Source organism: Ips typographus, linkage group LG14 (assembly GCF_016097725.1).
Source record: "Ips typographus isolate SLU linkage group LG14, UJ_Ityp_2.0, whole genome shotgun sequence".
In the NCBI taxonomy this organism is placed as follows: domain Eukaryota; kingdom Metazoa; phylum Arthropoda; class Insecta; order Coleoptera; family Curculionidae; genus Ips; species Ips typographus.
Genome location: NC_138435.1, coordinates 3250581 through 3271284, shown reverse-complemented (window position 1 = coordinate 3271284; position 20704 = coordinate 3250581). Strand labels below are relative to the sequence as shown.

The 20704-nt window shown below is 41.6% G+C and overlaps 1 protein-coding gene across 2 annotated transcripts in view; it reads right to left on the bottom strand.

Moving 5' to 3' along the window:
* Positions 1 to 1953: 1953 nt before the first annotated feature.
* The window catches only part of LOC145737508 (uncharacterized), a 58571-nt gene continuing 39820 nt past the window's right edge, over positions 1954 to 20704 (bottom strand). For both annotated transcript variants that reach the window (XM_081992213.1, XM_081992212.1), the window contains exons 2-3: positions 11539 to 12147; positions 1954 to 6947 (exon numbers count right to left, since the gene is read on the bottom strand). In XM_081992213.1, the coding sequence (XP_081848339.1) occupies positions 5877 to 6947; positions 11539 to 12144 (1677 nt within the window). In that variant the 5' untranslated portion in view covers positions 12145 to 12147 and the 3' untranslated portion in view covers positions 1954 to 5876. The remainder of the gene's footprint in view (positions 6948 to 11538; positions 12148 to 20704) is intronic.

Genomic DNA, 20704 nt, shown 5'->3' with positions numbered 1-20704 from the left:
TTCACACTAAAATTCACTTCTGTAGCTCTGATAGTTCCGGAGATATTGAATTTTTAGTGTTTTGGTGCTTTCTGAGGCATTTCATCAAATTCATTCCTGTGAAAACTAGGGAAGGAGACAAGTTAGAACTGTCAAATTTGGATATGTCATTCCTGACAGTTTAGGCAACAATTCACACTAAAACTCACCTCTGTAGCTCAAATAGTTCCGGAGATATGAATTTTCAAAACTGCTACTCCCAGTTACTGATGGATTCAGGACATCTGTACGTTGCACACCCTGTAGCTCCGCTCCTGATGATCCGATCACGACGAAACTTGGGACACTAATACAATAGACTTTGTTCCGTAAATCCTGAAAATTTCAATTTTCTAGCTCACTCGGTTTGTACAGGGTGAATTTTTCAATTTATCTCAGTTGGTTCAACGAAATTTTAGATTTTTTTTTTTTTTTTTTGTTTTGTTTTTTTTATTTTCTTCTTTTTTTTCTTTTGTTTTCCTTATTTTCCTCTTTTATTTTTCTTTTGTTTCTTTTATTTTCTTTTATTTTTCTTTTGTTTTCCTTATTCTCTTCTTTTATTTTTCTTTTGTTTTCCTTATTTTCTTCTTTTTTCTTTTGTTTTCCTTATTTTCCTCTTTTATTTTTCTTTTGTTTTCCTTATTTTCTTCTTTTTTTCTATTTTGTTTTCCTTATTTTCTTCTTTTATTTTTCTTTTGTTTTTTTTATTTTCTTCTTTTTTCTTTTGTTTTCCTTATTTTCTTCTTTTTTTCTATTTTGTTTTCCTTATTCTCTTCTTTTATTTTTCTTTTGTTTTTTTTATTTTCTTCTTTTTTCTTTTGTTTTCCTTATTTTCTTCTTTTTTTCTATTTTGTTTTCCTTATTCTCTTCTTTTATTTTTCTTTTGTTTTCCTTATTTTCTTCTTTCATTTTTCTTTTGTTTTCCTTATTCTCTTCTTTTATTTTTCTTTTGTTTTCCTTATTTTCTTCTTTTTTTCTATTTTGTTTTCCTTATTTTCTTCTTTTATTTTTCTTTTGTTTTCCTTATTCTCTTCTTTTATTTTTCTTTTGTTTTCCTTATTTTCTTCTTTTTTTTTTGTTTTCTTTATTTTCTTCTTTTTTTTTGTTTTTTTTTTCTTTGTTTGTTTTTCTTTTTTTTTCCTTTATTTTTCTTATTTTTTTTTTAATTCATAATTGAATTGAAAATTGAATTATTCCTCCCACCAAAATGGCGACTTTGACCCTTTAAAACTCCATTCATTTTCGAGGCCTAACTTTGACGCCCTCTAGCGACCAAACGGGCCAACCAATCATTACAAAATCATACATTTTTGGAAAGCCCAGAATCTCAGCCATCTTTTCGCTTCTATGACATTTTGACGTCACACGTCAGGTAAGGGAGTTATTCAAAGTCAAAGCACCGAGTGACACAAAAGTGATTTTTTAAATTTCACTCTCCCACTACGGCCCTGTTACTCTAGTGAAATGAACCAAATTTTTTCTGCATACTCCCTAGAACTGTCACTAGTTCTGGTAAAAAAATCAGGACCGTACTCCTTCTGGTTGGGGAGGAAAAAATTTTTAAAGTCACTCATGTCAGTGACGAGTAGTTTGGCCTTGTCAAGCACCAACTTGGATTTTGGGTCAGTACTGCCCTGTCCTTTGAGTGACGTCAATGAAATTTTTTCTGTAGACTGCCAGACCTTTTGGTGGGTTACAGTAAAAAAATCAGGACCGTACTCCTTCTGGTTGAGGAGTGAAAAATTGTCAAACTTTGTGTTTGCTACTATTTTTAGCCTTTTAGTCACTCAGCGACATTTTGGCTGATTACGGCCCTGTCGTTTGAGTGACGTCAATGAAATTTTTTGTGTATACTGCCTAGGAGTGTCACTTGTTCTGGTAAAAAAATCAGGACCGTACTGGGTGTGGTTGGGGAGAGAAAAAAAAACAAAAAAAATCAACATACACATAAATATATTACTATATTTTCTAATTTTTTTCTTTGGTTAGGAGAAAAAAAGCGACAAAAAAGTCTTAAAAACTACGATTTGGACTTAAAATTAAACGACAAAAATTAAAAAATTATTAAATAATTTATTTTAAAAACTAAATAATGCACTCTGTCAAGTACTTCGTTGCTATCTCACTCTTGGTAGCCAAAATATGCCAGAAAACCACTTTTTTTTACCGTAAAATGTCTGGAACTGCTTGAAAAAGGTTTCTGGAGGGTTGAGGAAGATTCAGTAGAAATTTCGTTCAAATCGGTAGAAAAGCAGAGCCGTAGCGGCCCAAAATGCAACTTTTGGAGGAAAACTCACTTTGACAGCGATTTTCTCCCAGACTGTACCCGATTTTTTAGTGTTTTTTCTGGTTATTGGATAGGAAATTTAATGAGGATTTCAAAAATGTGCTTAAAAATGCGATTCGGGCACTCTAAGTGGGTTTTACGGACCATTTTATACCAGACTGTCCTTTAAATTTTCTTTTTTGCACTTCAAACTTTGACAGCGTTTTTCTCCCAGACTGTACTCGATTTTTTAGTGTTTTTTCTGGTTATTGGATAGGAAATTTAATGGGGATTCCAAAAATGTACTTAAAAATACGATTCAGGCACTCTAAGTGGGTTTTACGGACGATTTTATCCCAGACTGTCCTTTAAATTTTCTTTTTTGCACTTTAAATTTTGACAACGATTTTCTCCCAGACTGTACTCGATTTTTTAGTGTTTTTTCTGGTTATTGGATAGGAAATTTAATGAGGATTCCAAAAATGTACTTAAAAATACGATTCGAGCACTCTAAGTGGGTTTTACGGACGATTTTGTAGCAGACTGTCCTTTAAATTGTCATTTTTGCACTTCAAACTTTGACAGCGATTTTCTCCCAGACTGTACTCGATTTTTTAGTGTTTCTTCTGGTTATTGGATAGGAAATTTAATGGGTATTCCAAAAATGTACTTAAAAATACGATTCGGACACTCTAAGTAGGTTTTACGGACGATTTTATACTAGACCGTTCTTTAAATTTTCTTTTTTGCACTTCAAACTTTGACAGCGTTTTTTTCCCTGACTGTACTACATTTTTTAGTGCGTTTTTAGGTTATCGGATATGAAATTTAATGAGGATTCCAAAAATGTGCTTAAAAATTCATTTTGGTTACTCTAAGTGGGTTTTACGGACGGTTTTGTTGGAGACTGTCCTTTAAACTGTCATTTTTGCTGTTCAAACTTTGACAGCGTTTTTCTCACTGACTGTAACGAATTTTTTAGTGTTTTTTCCGGTTATTGGATAGGAAATTTAATGAGGATTCCAAAAATGTGCTTAAAAACCCGATTCGGGCACTCTAAGTGGGTTTTACGGACGATTTTGTCGCAGACTGTCCTTTGAAACTGTCATTTTTGCTCTTCAAACTTAAAAACCTTGCATGACCTTGAAAATCAAAAAAAAAAGCTCACGTGACCTTTGAACACCGTCATCTGTCAGTCAATGACGTTTCGATTACGATCTGTCAATGTACAGTGGAAATTTCATTCGAATCGGTGCAATACCAAGGCTGTAACGAGCAAAAATGTATTTTGGTGTCTTGGACTGACTTTGACGCCCTCTAGCGGCCTTACCGGTAAACCTACCGCGGTCGCTCAAACGTCATTTAACAGCCCTGACCGTCCCCTACAAATTCCTTAATTACAAGTTTTTAGGAAAAGTTTGAAATAACGGAGTTATTGACGATTTTGTGTCCTGAACTTATGGTCCTTCGAACCGGGTGATTTGTTTTTTTTTATTTTTCCAGCCAAATTGTGGGTTTAACGGCAAAAACTCACAGAAAGTAAAAGATGCGTCTGGTCTTGCCCTACCTAACCTGTTAATTTCAAGTCGATATCCCTCACCGTTTTCGAGATATTTTTTGGCGCAACTTTGGCGCCCTCTTGCGGCCTTACCGGGCAACCTACCGCGGTCGCTCAAACGTCATTTAACAGCCCTGACTGTCCCCTACAAATTTCCTAATTACAATTTTTTTGTAAAACTTTGAAATAACGGAGTTATTAAAGATTTTGTGTGACCGCGTCCTAAACTTATGGTCCTTCGAGCCGGATTTTTTAGTTTTTTCCCAAACCTGGGGGTGTTTTCCGCAGGAAAATTCTGAAAATTTGCGTGGAGGTTGCTGAAACTATCGGTCCCACATTTCTCTAGTAAAAATTTAGAAAAAGTAAATTTTTTTATTTTACCACCCCCTAACCACCCCCGGGGGTGGTTGGGGGTGGGTAGGTTTGTTTAGACCCCCATTCTAACCCACCACCCCAAATTTGACTTAAATCGGACAAAGCGTAAGGGAGATAGGGCAGAAACACTGTAAGGGAGGTTAGAAAAAGTGGTTGTCCTCTTAGCCTGTGGCCATTTTGGGCACTAAAATTCTGAAAATTTGTGTGGAGGTTGCTGAAACTATCGGTCCCACATTTCTCTAGTAAAAATTTAGAAAAAGTAAAATTTTTTTTTTACCACCCCCTAACCACCCCCGGGGGTGGTTGGGGGTGGGTAGGTTTGTTTAGACCCCCATTCTAACCCACCACCCCAAATTTGACTTAAATCGGACAAAGCGTTAAGGAGATAGGGCAGAAACACTGTGAGGGAGGTTAGAAAAAGTGGTTGTCCTCTTAGCCTGTGGCCATTTTGGGCACTAAAATTCTGAAAATTTGCGTGGAGGTTGCTGAAACTATCGGTCCCACATTTCTCTAGTAAAAATTTAGAAAAAGTAAAATTTTTTATTTTACCACCCCCTAACCACCCCCGGGGGTGGTTGGGGGTGGGTAGGTTTGTTTAGACCCCCATTCTAACCCACCACCCTAAATTTGACTTAAATCGGACAAAGCGCAAGGGAGATAGGGCAGAAACACTGTGAGGGAGGTTTAAAAAAGTGGTTGTCCTCTTAGCCTGTGGCCATTTTGGGCACTAAAATTCTGAAAATTTGCGTGGAGGTTGCTGAAACTATCGGTCCCACATTTCTCTAGTAAAAATTTAGAAAAAGTAAATTTTTTTTTTTACCACCCCCTAACCACCCCCGGGGGTGGTTGGGGGTGGGTAGGTTTGTTTAGACCCCCATTCTAACCCACCACCCTAAATTTGACTTAAATCGGACAAAGCGCAAGGGAGATAGGGCAGAAACACTGTGAGGGAGGTTAGAAAAAATGGTTGTCCTCTTAGCCTGGCGCCATTTTGGGCACTAAAATTCTGAAAATTTGTGTGGAGGTTGCTGAAACTATCGGTCCCACATTTCTCTAGTAAAAATTTAGAAAAAGTAAAATTTTTTTTTTTACCACCCCCTAACCACCCCCGGGGGTGGTTGGGGGTGGGTAGGTTTGTTTGGACCCCCATTCTAACCCACCACCCCAAATTTGATTTAAATCGGACAAAGCGTTAAGGAGATAGGGCAGAAACACTGTGAGGGAGGTTAGAAAAAGTGGTTGTCCTCTTAGCCTGTGGCCATTTTGGGCACTAAAATTCTGAAAATTTGTGTGGAGGTTGCTGAAACTATCGGTCCCACATTTCTCTAGTAAAAATTTAGAAAAAGTAAAATTTTTTTTTTACCACCCCCTAACCACCCCCGGGGGTGGTTGGGGGTGGGTAGGTTTGTTTAGACCCCCATTCTAACCCACCACCCCAAATTTGACTTAAATCGGACAAAGCGCAAGGGAGATAGGGCAGAAACACTGTGAGGGAGGTAAAAAAAGTGGTTGTCCTCTTAGCCTGTGGCCATTTTGGGCACTAAAATTCTGAAAATTTGTGTGGAGGTGCTTGAAACTATCGGTCCCACTTTTCTGCAGTAAAAATGTTTATTCACCCAAAAACCGCTATGTACAAGCCACTGGACTACTTCCGCGCACTCAGGTCCCGTTGGGCAACCCCCTCCTCACCTCCTCCACCGTAGAAACCCCCAGTTTCCCTTCCAGGGGGAACTTAAACGTCAACTCCCCGTCGCAAAACAGCGACTCACTCGCAGGGAAACTCAACTCCTCTTCCAGCTTCTCCTCGTGGGTGTAGTAGCGGGCGGCGTGACGTTTCCCGTAGCACAACGCCACCAAAACAGCGAGGAGGACGAGGAGGAGCAGACACACGGACAGGGCGGCCGCAATCAGCCCAAAATTCCCCCGGGCGGTCACCAGGAAGTAGTCGGAATCGTAACCGGAACACCAAACCAGCTGCGACTTGTCCAGATTCCTCAAAGTCTGCCCCCTCACTGTATTTGGTGCTGCGCAAGTCAATTCCTGGATATTGGCACTTTGGTTGATTCTGTTTAGCAGAGGAACCACGTGACACAGGTCACAAGACCACGGATTCCCTTGGAGGAGCAGAAGCTTGATTCCATCCAGCTTCTCCATGTGGTACTCGTCGATTCCTTTGAGGAGGTTGTCCGACAGGTCCAGGAGTCGCAGAGTGAAAGGGAGTGAGGCTGGGAGGGAGGTTATGTGGTTGCGACTCACGTCCAACACCTCCAAACCCTCCAGGGGGAAGTTAAAGTGGGACAGCCCACACTGGGCCAGCCTCAGCTCCCTCAAACCTTCCAACCTCAGATTCTTCAAACCCTCCTCTTCCAGGGGGTTCCCACTCAAATCCAGCACCTCCACACCCTCCAGCCTCACTGTCCTCAGCCTGTTGAAGCTCAAATCCAACTCGGTGAGGTTGGGCAAACTGCCAACAACTTTCAGCCAGTTTCTGGCCAAAACCAGCCTCCTCAGACTGGTGAGGCTGTGGAACAAGTCGTGCTGTATCGTCTGCAACTGGTTCCCGTCCAATTTGAGTTGTTTGAGGTTGGTGAGGTGCTGGAGGTCTTCCTCGCGGATTGAGGTTAACTGGTTGTCGCCCAGGTCAAGGAAAACCAAGTTTGGGAGGTGTTGGTGGACGTGCGGGTTGATGTGGGTGAGGGCGCAGCCGCGGCACTCGAGCTGGCGCAGTTCCTGAAAGAAGCGCACTAGTTAAAATTGCAGAAAAATCGTTAAAAACTCCCCCCCTCCCCCCCGGAGGGGGTTGAAGGTGAGCTGGGAAGGGTTTAGGGTATTTTGTTGCCTCACTTCGTGGTTTTCGTGCCCTATCTCCCTCGCGCTTTGTCCGATTTAAGTCAAATTTGGGGTGGTGGGGTAGAATGGGGGTCTAAACAAACCTACCCACCCCCAACCACCCCCGGGGGTGGTTAGGGGGTGGTAAAATAAAAAATTTTACTTTTTCTAAATTTTCACTAGAGAAATGTGGGACCGATAGTTTCAGCAACCTCCACACAAATTTTCAGAATTTTAGTGCCCAAAATGGCGTCAGGCTAAGAGGACAACCACTTTTTCTAACCTCCCTCACACAGTATTTCTGCCCTATCTCCTTCGCGCTTTGTCCGATTTAAGTCAAATTTTGGGTGGTGGGTTAGAATGGAAGTCTGAACAAACCTACCCACCCCCAACCACCCCCGGGGGTGGTTAAGGGGTGGTTAAAAAAAAAATTTTACTTTTTCTAAATTTTCACTAGAGAAATGTGGGACCGATAGTTTCAGCAACCTCCACACAAATTTTCAGAATTTTAGTGCCCAAAATGGCGACAGGCCAAGAGGACAACCACTTTTTCTAACCTCCCTCACACAGTATTTCTGCCCTATTTCCCTCGCGCTTTGTCCGATTTATGTCAAATTTGGGGTGGTGGTTTAGAATGGGGGTCTGAACAAACCTACCCACCCCCAACCACCCCCGGGGGTGGTTAGGGGGTGGTAAAATAAAAAAAATTACTTTTTCTAAATTTTTACTAGAGAAATGTGGGACCGATAGTTTCAGCAATCTCCACACAAATTTTCAGAATTTTAGTGCCCAAAATGGCGTCAGGCTAAGAGGACAACCACTTTTTTAACCTCCCTCACAGTGTTTCTGCCCTATCTCCCTCGCGCTTTGTCCGATTTAAGTCAAATTTGGGGTGGGGGGTTAGAATGAAGGACCAAAAAAACCTACCCACCTCCACCCACCCCCGGGGGCGGCAAAGGGGCGGCAAAAATTCAAAAACAGGTTTTTCTAAATTTTTACTAGTGTGTAGTGGGAACGATAGTTTCAAGGACCTCCACACAAATTTTCAGAATTTTAGTGCCCAAAATGCCGCCAGGCTAAGAGGACAACCACTTTTTTTAGCTCCCTCACAGAAAAAAACCATTTTTTTTGCAATTTTTCCACTCAATTTGGCTTTTTTAGCCTCACTTTCACCTCTCAGCGACACAATTAACCAAATCTGCTTGATTTACTTCAAGATTTTCGTCAAAAAACGTAAACCAGACCTGACCTAGTTTGCTAAGCGTTTTTCAAGTGAAACTAGTCATTTTCCGGACGTATTTTTCCCATTTTCAACCCAACTCGACGAGTAAATTGCGATGCAGTAAACGTCAAAACGGAGGATGTTCTTAAACAAAGTTTTACGAGGCAATTTTACGATATTCCCGGATCGACACCGCGGCGGTTTTACGGTTTTATTTCAGTTCGCCCGATACAATGTACCGGAGCAAATTTGCAAGCAGAAAAATTGCGAATTTTATGGGTCTAGTCGGGAAGTACCCAACCTGCAAGTTTCAAGTCGATATCTCTAACCGTTTCGGAGATATTGCTTGTTAAAATTTTGGCGCCCTCTAGCGGCCTTACCAGTCAACTTATCTTAGTCGCTCAAACGACATTTGACAGCTCTGACTGTCCGCTACAAGTTTCTAATTACACATTTTTTGTAAAAGTTTGAAATAACGGAGTTATTGACGATTTTCTGTGACCATGTCCTGAACAATCTTATGGTCCTTCGAGCCGAGTTTTGGATTTTTTAATTTTCCAGCCGAACTGTTCGTTTTACAGCAAAAACTCATAGAAGGTAAAAGTTTCGTCTAGACACGACCCACCTAACCTGATAATTTCAACTTGATATCTTTAACTGTTTCGGAGATATTGCTTGTTCAAACTTTGGCGCCCTCTAGCGGCGTTACTAGTCAACTTATCTTAGTCGTTCAAACGTCGTTTGACAGCCCTGACTGTCCGCTACAAATTCCTTAATTACACATTTTTTGTCAAAGTTTGAAATAACGGAGTTATTAACGATTTTGTGTAACCGTGACCTGAACAATCTTATGGTCCTTCGAGCCGAGTTTTGGGTTTTTTTATTTTTCCAGCCTAACTGTTCGTTTTACTGCAAAAACTCATAGAAAGACAATTGTACATCTAGTAATGACCTATCTATGGTGTCAATTTCAAGTGGATATCTCTAACCGTTCCGGAGATATGGCAGAAAAACTGTTAAAGTACCCAAGGCAAAAATGGTTTTTTGCACCGCGTCGCGGCAGTTTAAGCGGGAAAAATTTGAAATTTTGCATTTAGCTTCCCGAGAGCACTGTTCCCACGATTCTCTAGTAAAAATTGGAAAAAGTTACAATTAGTAATTTTTCCGCCCCTCCGCCGCCCCCGGGGGCGGTCGGAAGTAGCAAGGTTTCTTCCCCCTTCCATTCCAACCCACCACCCCAAAAATAAACAAAATCTCTCAAACCCAAACGAAAATAGAGCAAAAAATCAACAAACCTCAACTTGATATCTGTAACCGTTTCGGAGATATTGCTTGTTTAAATTTTGGCGCCCTCTAGCGGCGTTACCAGTCCACTTATCTTAGTCGTTCAAACGTCATTTGACAGCTCTGACTGTCCCCTACAAATTCCTTAATTACACATTTTTTGTAAAAGTTTGAAATAACGGAGTTATTAACGATTTTGTGTAACCGTGACCTGAACAATCTTATGGTCCTTCGAGCCGAGTTTTGGATTTTTTAATTTTCCAGCCGAACTGTTCGTTTTACAGCAAAAACTCATAAAAGGTAAAAGTTGCGTCTAGACAAGACCTACCTAATCTGATAATTTCAACTTGATGTCTCTAACCATTTCGGAGATATTGCTTGTTAAAACTTTGGCGCCCTCTAGCGGCCTTACCAGTCAAGTTATCTTAGTCGCTCAAACGACATTTGACAGCTCTGACTGTCCGCTACAAATTCCTTTATTACACATTTTTTGTAAAAGCTTGAAATAACGGAGTTATTAACGATTTTGTGTGACCGTGTCCAGAACAATCTTATGGTCCTTCGAGCCGAGTTTTGGGTTTTTTTATTTTTCCAGCCAAACTGTTCGTTTTACAGCAAAAACTCATAGAAAGACAATTGTACATCTAGTAATGACCTATCTATGGTGTCAATTTCAAGTGGATACCTCTAACCGTTCCGGAGATATGGCCAAAAAACTGTAAAGCACCCAAGGCAAAAATGGTTTTTTGCACCGCGTCGCGGCAGTTTAAGCGGAAAAAAATTGAAATTTTGCATTTAGCTTCCTGAGAGAACTGTTCCCACGATTCTCTAGTAAAAATTGGAAAAAGTTACAATTAGTAATTTTGCCGCCCCTCCGCCGCCCCCGGGGGCGGTCGGAAGTAGCAAGGTTTCTTCCCCCCTCCATTCTAACCCACCACCCCAAAAATAAACAAAATCCCTCAAACCCAAACGAAAATAGAGCAAAAAATCAACAAACCTCAACTTGATATCTGTAACCGTTTCGGAGATATTGCTTGTTCAAATTTTGGCGCCCTCTAGCGGCGTTACCGGTTAACTTAACTTAGTCGCTCAAACGACATTTGACAGCTCTGACTGTCCGCTACAAATTCCTTTATTACACATTTTTTGTAAAAGTTTGAAATAACGGAGTTATTAACGATTTTCTGTGACCGTGTCCAGAACAATCTTATGGTCCTTCGAGCCGAGTTTTGGGTTTTTCAATTTTCCAGCCAAACTGTTCGTTTTACTGCAAAAACTCATAAAAGGTAAAAGTTGCGTCTAGACACGACCCACCTAACCTGATAATTTCAACTTGATATCTTTAACTGTTTCGGAGATATTGCTTATTCAAACTTTGGCGCCCTCTAGCGGCGTTACTAGTCAACTTATCTTAGTCGTTCAAACGTCATCTGACAGCCCTAACAGTCCGCTACAAATTCCTTATTTACACATTTTTTGTAAAAGTTTGAAATAACGGAGTTATTCACGATTGACCGTGACCGTGTCCTGAACAATCTTATGGTCCTTCGAGCCGAGTTTTTGGGTTTTTTAATTTTTCCAGCCAAACTATTAGTTTTACAGCAAAAACTCATAGAAAGTCAATTGTAAGTCTAGTAATGACCTATCTATGGTGTCAATTTCAAGTGGATATCTCTAACCGTTCCGGAGATATGGCAGAAAAACTGTAAAGTACCCAAGGCAAAAATGGTTTTTTGCACCGCGTCGCGGCAGTTTAAGCGGGAAAAATTTGAAATTTTGCATTTAGCTTTCTGAGAGCACTGCTCCCACGATTCTCTCATAAAAATGGGAAAAAGTTACAATTAGTGATTTTTCCGTCGTTCCGCCGCCCCCGGGGGCGGTCGGAAGTAGCAAGGTTTCTTCCACCTCCCATTCCAACCCACCACTCCAAAAATAAACAAAATCCCTCAAACCCAAACGAAAATAGAGCAAAAAAACGCAACAAACCTCAACGTCCCGGAATACCTCCGGATGGAGCACTTTCAGGTTGTTCCCGCTCAGTTTCAGCGCGCGCAACTTGCCCACCTCCAGGAAAATCCGGTTCACCAGATCGGTGATGCGGTTCCGTTGAATCGACAGCACTTTCAGCTCTCTCAGGTAGCGAAACGTGCCGCTCGGCAACGATTGTATCCGGTTATCGTCCAGATAGAGCTCCTTCAGCTGATCCAAACCGCGAAAATTGTGATCCAACGGTTGGCTGATGTTGTTTTGCGACAAATTCAACACGTCCAGCCTGCTTAGACCCCAAAAAAAGTGCATTCCCAACTGGGGAACGTTACTTTTTGTCACGTGGATCTCTTCCAGGTGGCGGTAGCTCTGAAACACCGGCGACATGGTCAGCAGGTTGGCGTTATCGTCGGGGGCGGTGATTTTGATCACTTCCGTGTCCAGGCTCACGTTGTTTAGGTTCAGGGGACCCACCAAACCGCCTTCCTTGCAGAAAACCGTCTTGCGACCGCGCTGGTCCAGGTAGCAGGAGCACTTGGTGGGACACATGCCAGCCAAAGTGGTGCCAAGGAACAGGAAAACGGCCACCAACCACAGTTTTGACATTATCTGAAACAAACCAAACCAGTTTACATCTCAAACAACTCATTCCCCACAAGTATGCGCAAAAATTTCGGTCAAAACCCTGTCAGAAACTGCCTGAGGGCAGAACATGTAAAATACTGGGGTGTGAGGGAAGGTTTGAGTTTTGCCGCCCCTTTGCCGCCCCCGGGGGCGTAAGAAAGTGGTGGGTCTTGTTTGTCCGCCCATTCCAACCCTCCACCCCAAATTTGACTCAAATCACTCAAACCGTTTGGGAGATAGGGCAGAAAGTAGGTGAAGGACCTGGAAGTTGCCACCCCAAAATGGTTTTCCGCTTGGATTGGCGGCAGTTCTGGTCGGAAAATTTTGAAATTTTTTTTGTGGGTTACCTTGACTTGTGTTCCCACGTGGGTGTCACCAAAAATTTTCCAGCTCTTAAAATTTATTTTTGCCGACCCTTTACCGCCCCCGGGGGCGGAAGGAAGTAGTCAGTTTTGTTTTCCTGCCCATTCCAACCCTCCACCCCAAATTTGACTCAAATCACTCAAACCGTTTGGAAGATAGAGCAGAAAGTAGGTCAAGGACCTGGAAGTTGCCACCCCAAAATGGTTTTCCGCTCCGATTGGCGGCAGTTCTGGTCGGAAAATTTTGAAATTTTTTGTGTGGGATGCCGTGACGTATGTTCCCACGGAGGTGTCAACAAAAATTTTCCAGCTCCTAAAATTTATTTTTGCCGCCTCTTTACCGCCCCCGGGGGCGGAAGGAAGTAGTCAGTTTTGTTTGTCCGCCCATTCTAACCCTCCACCCCAAATTTGACTCGAATCACTCAAACCGTTTGGGAGATAGGGCTTAAAGTAGGTGAAGGACCTGGAAGTTGCCACCCCAAAATGGTTTTCCTCTCCGATTGGCGGCAGTTGAGGTTGGAAAATTTTGAAATTTTTTGTGTGGGATGCCGTGACTTATGTTCCCACGTGGGTGTCAACAAAAATTTTCCAGCTCCTAAAATTTATTTTTGCCGCCCCTTTACCGCCCCCGGGGCGGAAGGAAGTGGTGGGTTTTGTTTGTCCGCCCATTCAAACCCCCCACCCCAAATTTGACTCAAATCAGTCAAACCGTTTGGAAGATAGAGCAGAAAGTAGGTGAAGGACCTGGAACTTGCCACCCCAAAATGGTTTTTCGCTTGGATTGGCGGCAGTTGAGGTTGGAAAATTTTGAAATTTTTTATGTGGGTTGCCGTGACTTATGTTCCCACGTGGGTGTCACCAAAAATTTTCCAGCTCCTAAAATTTATTTTTGCCGCCCCTTTACCGCCCCCGGGGGCGGAAGGAAGTAGTCAGTTTTGTTTTCCTGCCCATTCCAACCCTCCACCCCAAATTTGACTCAAATCACTCAAACCGTTTGGAAGATAGAGCAGAAAGTAGGTCAAGGACCTGGAAGTTGCCACCCCAAAATGGTTTTCCGCTCCGATTGGCGGCAGTTTAAGTCGGAAAATGTTGAAATTTTTTTTGTGGGTTGCCGTGACTTATGTTCCCACGTGGGTGTCACCAAAAATTTTCCAGCTCTTAAAATTTATTTTTGCCGCCCCTTTACCGCCCCCGGGGGCGGAAGGAAGTAGTCAGTTTTGTTTTCCTGTCCATTCTAACCCACCACCCCAAATTTGACTCAAATCACTCAAACCGTTTGGGAGATAGAGCAGAAAGTAGGTGAAAAACCATGTCCTGAACAAAGTTATGGTCCTTCGAGCCGGATTTTTGGGTTTTTTAATTTTCCCAGCCAAACCGTTCGTTTTATGGCAAAAACTCGTAGAAGGTAAAAGTTGCGTCTAGCCTTGCCCTATATAACCTCAAAAAATTCAAGTCGATATCTCGAACCGTTTCCGAGATAGACCAAAAAAACCAAACAGCCAATTGGTTCCAAATCCTCAGCTCCTGTTTAGGCTCATTCGGGCTGGATTTGTCCCGGAAATTCTTTCTCAGCTTAAAACAAACATTTCCGCATAAATTGTCGTTTAAATGGAACTTATTAAATCGGCGAAAACGGAGGCTGACACTGTGATAAGTTGAGCGTCTTATTACGTTAAGCTCGCAGGGCAAAACGATAATTAAATCGTTTTGTTTTCGTTGCGAAGGTGCAAATTCCTGGCAAACGAGATTATTTTTGTTTTAAATAAATTGCCAATCAAGCTGACGTCATAAAATATGTAAAAAATCATTAATTTACCTAAAAAAATCAGCCAAATTAGACGAAAAAAACTGAAAAGAACCGAGTTCTTAAAACCAATCAGTTGATTGGCTTTTTTGCTCTATCTCCCAAACGGTTTGAGTGATTCGAGTGAAATTTGGTGTGTGAGACGAAATTTGGAAGGTGGGAAGTAAACCTCACTACTTCCTTCCGCCCCCGGGGGCGGTAAAGGGGTGGCAAAAATTAAATTTTTGAGCTGGAAAATTTTTGTTGACCCCCACGTGGGAACCTAGCTCTGAGGAACCCTCAGTAAAATTTTCAAATTTTTTGGTTGTTAAATGCCGCCAATCGGAGGGAAAAACCGTTTTAGGGTGGTTTGTGCCAACCCCCTCAGCTACTTTCAGCCCTATCTCCCAAACGGTTTGAGTGATTACTTTCAAATTTGGGTTGTAGGGATGGAATGGGAAGACAATTAAACCCCACTACTTCCTTCCGCCCCCGGGGGCGGTAAAGGGGTGGCAAAAATAAAATTTTTGAGCTGGACAATTTCTGATGACACCCACGTGGGAACAACGGTCTCAAGAACCCTCCGTAAAATTTTCAAATTTTTTGGTTGTTAAATGCCGCCAATCGGAGGGAAAAACCGTTTTAGGGTGGTTTGTGCCAACCCCCTCAGCTACTTTCAGCCCTATCTCCCAAACGGTTTGAGTGATTACTTTCAAATTTGGGTTGTAGGGATGGAATGGGAAGACAATTAAACCCCACTACTTCCTTCCGCCCCCGGGGGCGGTAAAGGGGTGGCAAAAATAAAATTTTTGAGCTGGACAATTTTTGATGACACCCACGTGGGAACAACGGTCTCAAGAAGCCTCCGTAGAATTTTCAAATTTTTTGGTTGTTAAATGCCGCCAATCGGAGGGAAAAACCGTTTTAGGGTGGTTTGTGCCAACCCCCTCAGCTACTTTCAGTCCTATCTCCCAAACGGTTTGAGTGATTACTTTCAAATTTTCAGGTAAGGTAGGCCGTCACCCGAGATAACTTTTACCTTCTATGAGGTTTTGCCGTAAAACGACCGGTTTGGCTGGAAAAATTAAAAAACCCAAAAACTCGGCTCGAAGGACCATAACTTTGTTCAGGACACCGTCACACAAAATAGTCAATAACTTCGTTATTTTTAACTTTTACGAAAAATATCTAAGAACAGAATTTGTAACTGATAGTTAGGGCTATCAAATGGCGTTTGAACGATTAAGGTAAGTTTACTGGTAAGGCCGCTAGAGGGCTACAAACTTTTAACAAGCAATATCTCCGAAACGGTAAGAGATATCGAGTTTATAATTTTCAGGTTAGGTAGGCGGTGACTATAGGCAACTTTTACCTTCTAAGAGTTTTTGCCGTAAAACGAACGGTTTGGCTGGAAAAATTAAAAAACCCAAAAACTCGGCTCGAAGGACCATAAGATTGTTCAGGTCACGGTCACACAAAATCGTTAATAACTCCGTTATTTCGAACTATTACAAAAAATGTGTAATAAAGGAATTTGTAGCGGACAGTCAGAGCTGTCAAATGACGTTCGAACGACCAAGTTAAGTTTGCAGGTAACGCCGCTAGAGGGCGCCAAAGTTTGAACAAGCAATATCTCCGAAACGGTTAGAGGTATCAAGTTGAAATTATCAGGTTAGGTAGGTCTTGACTAGACGCAACTTTTACTTTTTATGAGCTTTTGCTGTAAAACGAACGGTTTGGCTGGGAAAATTAAAAAACCCAAAAACCCGGCTCGAAGGACCATAAGATTGTTCAAGACACGGTCACACAAAATCGTTAATAACTCCGTTATTTCAAACTTTTACAAAAAATTTATAATAACAGAATTTGTAGCTGACAGTCAGGGCTGTCAAATGACGTTTGAACGACTAAGTTAAGTTTTCCGGTACGGCCGCTAGAGGGCGCCAAAGTTACTCCAGGCAATATCTCGGAAACGGTTCGAGATATCGACTTGAAATTTTCAGGTTAGGTGGCGCATGAATCCTAGCCACTATAAAGCAAAAATTTTCGAAAAATTTCCTACCTTTCCCCAATCACCACACTCACACCTTAAACCGCGTTTAAACGTGTAAATCGCATCGTAAACGATTCTATTCAGTTTTCTACCTGACTTCCGCCGAAAAAACCATATAAAAACGCTTCCGGATTAGTTTACGAACGTGCTCTAACGTGAATAATACTCGTAAGTTGTCTAATGTATGCGGGAAACGTTCATGGAAGCCAAACTGTACTATTAGGTCTTAATTTTAATTTTTTTTAAACATTTCAGGGAGAAAACCCAGTTTCTCGAACTGGGTGCCTGGTATCGGTTAAATGACAGCGGAAATGGATTTCCCGACCCCAAATTAGTCGAAAACGAGTACAAACTCGATAAACTTATCTGGAAAGGTAACAAAGTTACGAAACAACGCGACGTTTCGACCCCCAAAAACCAACTTTTTTGTTTGGAACGCTAGAAACCTCATCTCAAATTCATTTTATGGTAATTTTTTCCAGGAAACACGCCGGTACAATCGGTTTTGCGATATCACCTCAACTAACCAAGTTACAGCGTAGTAAACGGTTTTTAAAACGTTTCTCAAGTGAATTAACGTGCTCACGTCGTCTCTAAAAGCTGTGCAAAGTGGGGAAGTTGGTAATTACTGTTTGCCTTAAGCTTTGATCAAAACGTTCGCAGGAATTTGATTAACGAACTGTCTTCTCGAAGATGCTGGCGAAAAGCAAATTGCAACGTTAAGTTTTGCTACGCAGCTTTAACGATTAATTTAGTTTATTAAGTTGCCTGATGCTGGTGGTTTACGTCAGTTTTTAGCTAGAATGAGGCTTTAGAATGAAAAAATGTGAAAAAAACTTTCTAACTCGGTTAGGTTAGGAAATTTCGCCAAAAAGACAGTTGAAATGGATAGCCCGTCCCCAAATTAGTCGAAAAAGAGTACAAACTTGATGGGGTTAGTTGGTCAAATAACGGAGTTACAAAGCTTCAAAGCGCTAGCAGCGCCATCTTTAACTAAAAACAACTTTGTTATTAGTCAACCTAGACCCCCGAAGTGACCACTCATTTTCGACTAATTTGGGGTCGCCGAATCCAAATCCGCAATCAAATTTCACTTAACTCGATTTTCTGGCAAATTAACTGTTAAAACTCATCTTTTTGGTCCAACTCGGTTAGGTTAGGAAATTTCGCAAAATTGACAGTTGGAATGGATAGCCCGTCCCCAAATTAGTCGAAAAGGAGTACAAACTCGGGGGGGTTAGCTGGTCAAATAACGGAGTTACAAAGCTTCAAAGCGCTAGCAGCGCCATCTTTAACTAGAAACAACTTTTTTATTAGTCAACCTAGACCCCTGAAGTGACCACTCATTTTCGACTAATTTGGGGTCGCTGAATCCAAATCCGCAATCAAATTTCACTTAACTCGATTTTCTGGCAAATTAACAGTGAAAACTCATTTTTTTAGGTCTAGCTCGGTTAGGTTAGGAAATTTCGCTAAAATGACAGTTGGAATGGATAGCCCGTCCCCAAATTAGTCGAAAAGGAGTACAAACTCGGGGGGGTTAGCTGGTCAAATAACGGAGTTACAAGGCTTCAAAGCGCTAGCAGCGCCATCTTTAACTGAAAACAACTTTGTTATTAGTCAACCTAGACCCCCGAAGTGACCACTCATTTTCGACTAATTTGGGGTCGCCGAATCCAAATCCGCAGTCAAATTTCACGTAACTCGATTTTCTGGCAAATTAACTGTTAAAACCCCATTTTTTCGGTCCAACTCGGTTAGGTTAGGAAATTTCGCCAAAATGACAGTTGGAATGGATAGCCCGTCCCCAAATTAGTCGAAAAGGAGTACAAACTTGGGGGGGTTAGCTGGTCAAATAACGGAGTTACAAAGCTTCAAAGCGCTAGCAGCGCCATCTTTAACTAGAAACAACTTTGTTATTAGTCAACCTAGACCCCTGAAGTGACCACTCATTTTCGACTAATTTGGGGTCGCCGAATCCAAATCCGCAATCAAATTTCACTTAACTCAATTTTCTGGCAAATTAACCGTTAAAACTCATTTTTTTCCGGTCCAACTCGGTAAGGTTAGGAAATTTCGCCAAACTGACAGTTGGAATGGATAGCCCGTCCTCAAATTAGTCGAAAAGGAGTACAAACTCGGGGGGGTTAGTTGGTCAAATAACCGAGTTACAAATCTTCAAAGCGCTAGCAGCGCCATCTTTAACTGAAAACAACTTTGTTATTAGTCAACCTAGACCCCCGAAGTGACCACTCATTTTCGACTAATTTGGGGTCGCCGAATCCAAATCCGCAACCAAATTTCACCCAACTCGATTTTCTAGCAAATTAATTGTTAAAACACCATTTTTTCGGTCCAACTCGGTTAGGTTAGGAAATTTCGCAGAACTGACAGTTGGAATGGATAGCCCGTCCCCAAATTAGTCGAAAAGGAGTACAAACTCGGGGGGGTTAGCTGGTCAAATAACAGAGTTACAAGGCTTCAAAGCGCTAGCAGCGCCATCTTTAACTGAAAACAACTTTGTTATTAGTCAACTTAGACCACCGAAGTGACCACTCATTTTCGACTAATTTGGGGTCGCCGAATCCAAATCCGCAATCAAATTTCACTTAACTCGATTTTCTGGCAAATTAACTGTTAAAACTCATTTTTTCCAGTCCAACTAGGTTAGGTTAGGAAATTTCGCCAAAATGACAGTTGGAATGGAAAGCCCGTCCCCAAATTAGTCGAAAAGGAGTACAAACTCGGGGGGGTTAGTTGGAGAAATAACGGAGTTACAAAGCTTCAAAGCGCTAGCAGCGCCATCTTTAACTAGAAACAACTTTGTTATTAGTCAACCTAGACCCCCGAAGTGACCACTCATTTTCGACTAATTTGGGGTCGCCAAATCCAAATCCGCAGTCAAATTTCACTTAACTCGATTTTCTGGCAAATTAACGGTTAAAACACCATTTTTTCGGTCCAACTCGGTTAGGTTAGGAAATTTCGCCAAAATGACAGTTGGAATGGATAGCCCGTCCCCAAATTAGTCGAAAAGGAGTACAAACTCGGGGGGGTTAGTTGGTCAAATAACCGAGTTACAAAGCTTCAAAGCGCTAGCAGCGCCATCTTTAACTAGAAACAACTTTGTTATAGTCAACCTAGACCCCTGAAGTGACCACTCATTTTCGACTAATTTGGGGTCGCTGAATCCAAATCCGCAATCAAATTTCACTTAACTCGATTTTCTAGAAAATTAATTGTTAAAACACCATTTTTTCGGTCCAACTCGGTTAGGTTAAGAAATTTCGCCAAAATGACAGTTGGAATGGATAGCCCGTCCCCAAATTAGTCGAAAAGGAGTACAAACTCGATGGGGTTAGTTGGTCAAATAACGGAGTTACAAAGCTTCAAAGCGCTAGCAGCGCCATCTTTAACTAAAAACAACTTTGTTATTAGTCAACCTAGACCCCCGAAGTGACCACTCATTTTCGACTAATTTGGGGTCGCTGAATCCAAATCCGCAATCAAATTTCACTTAACTCGATTTTCTAGCAAATTAACCGTTAAAACTCATTTTTTTCGGTCCAACTCGGTTAGGTTAGGAAATTTCGCCAAACTGACAGTTGGAATGGATAGCCCGTCCCCAAATTAGTCGAAAAGGAGTACAAACTCGATGGGGTTAGTTGGTCAAATAACTGAGTTACAAAGCTTCACAGCGCTAGCAGCGCCATCTTTAACTAAAAACAACTTTGTTATTAGTCAACTTAGACCCCCGAAGTGACCACTCATTTTCGACTAATTTGGGGTCGCCGAATCCAAATTTGCTGTCAAATTTGACGTACCTTTCACCCAGCTCGAGTTTCTGGAACAAAATTAAAAAAAATCAAATTTTTCACTTTTCCGGGTAAATTCCTCCCCTTGTTCGACTCATTCGGAAAAATGGACGGAAATAAGAGAAAACCGCGTCGTTATCAGCATTTTCGAGTATTTCTCCCGATTATGCAAATCGTCCCCGATAACGTCCATTGATTCGTTATCTTTACTCAGCGAGTTGGTACTTTGAATTTTAAATCTCAAATAAGGATTTTTCCACTTTCGATTAAACCATTTTCCCTGGAAAATCCCTAGAAAACCAAAAAAAAATCGGCTCGCAGGACCAAATGTAAACGTTCCCACGTTTGTTATCGTTTCGTCAGATTTAACTGCGTTTACATGTTTTTTGTTTAAAATTAAGACAAACAAACACGATTTCGGTCACCTGACACTCCTGAGAAATTCGAGAAGGCGGTTTGAACGTAAATATCAGTTTTCCCCATTTTTTTCACCTTTTTAAACCTGAATCTATCGTCGGAGAAAAAATCA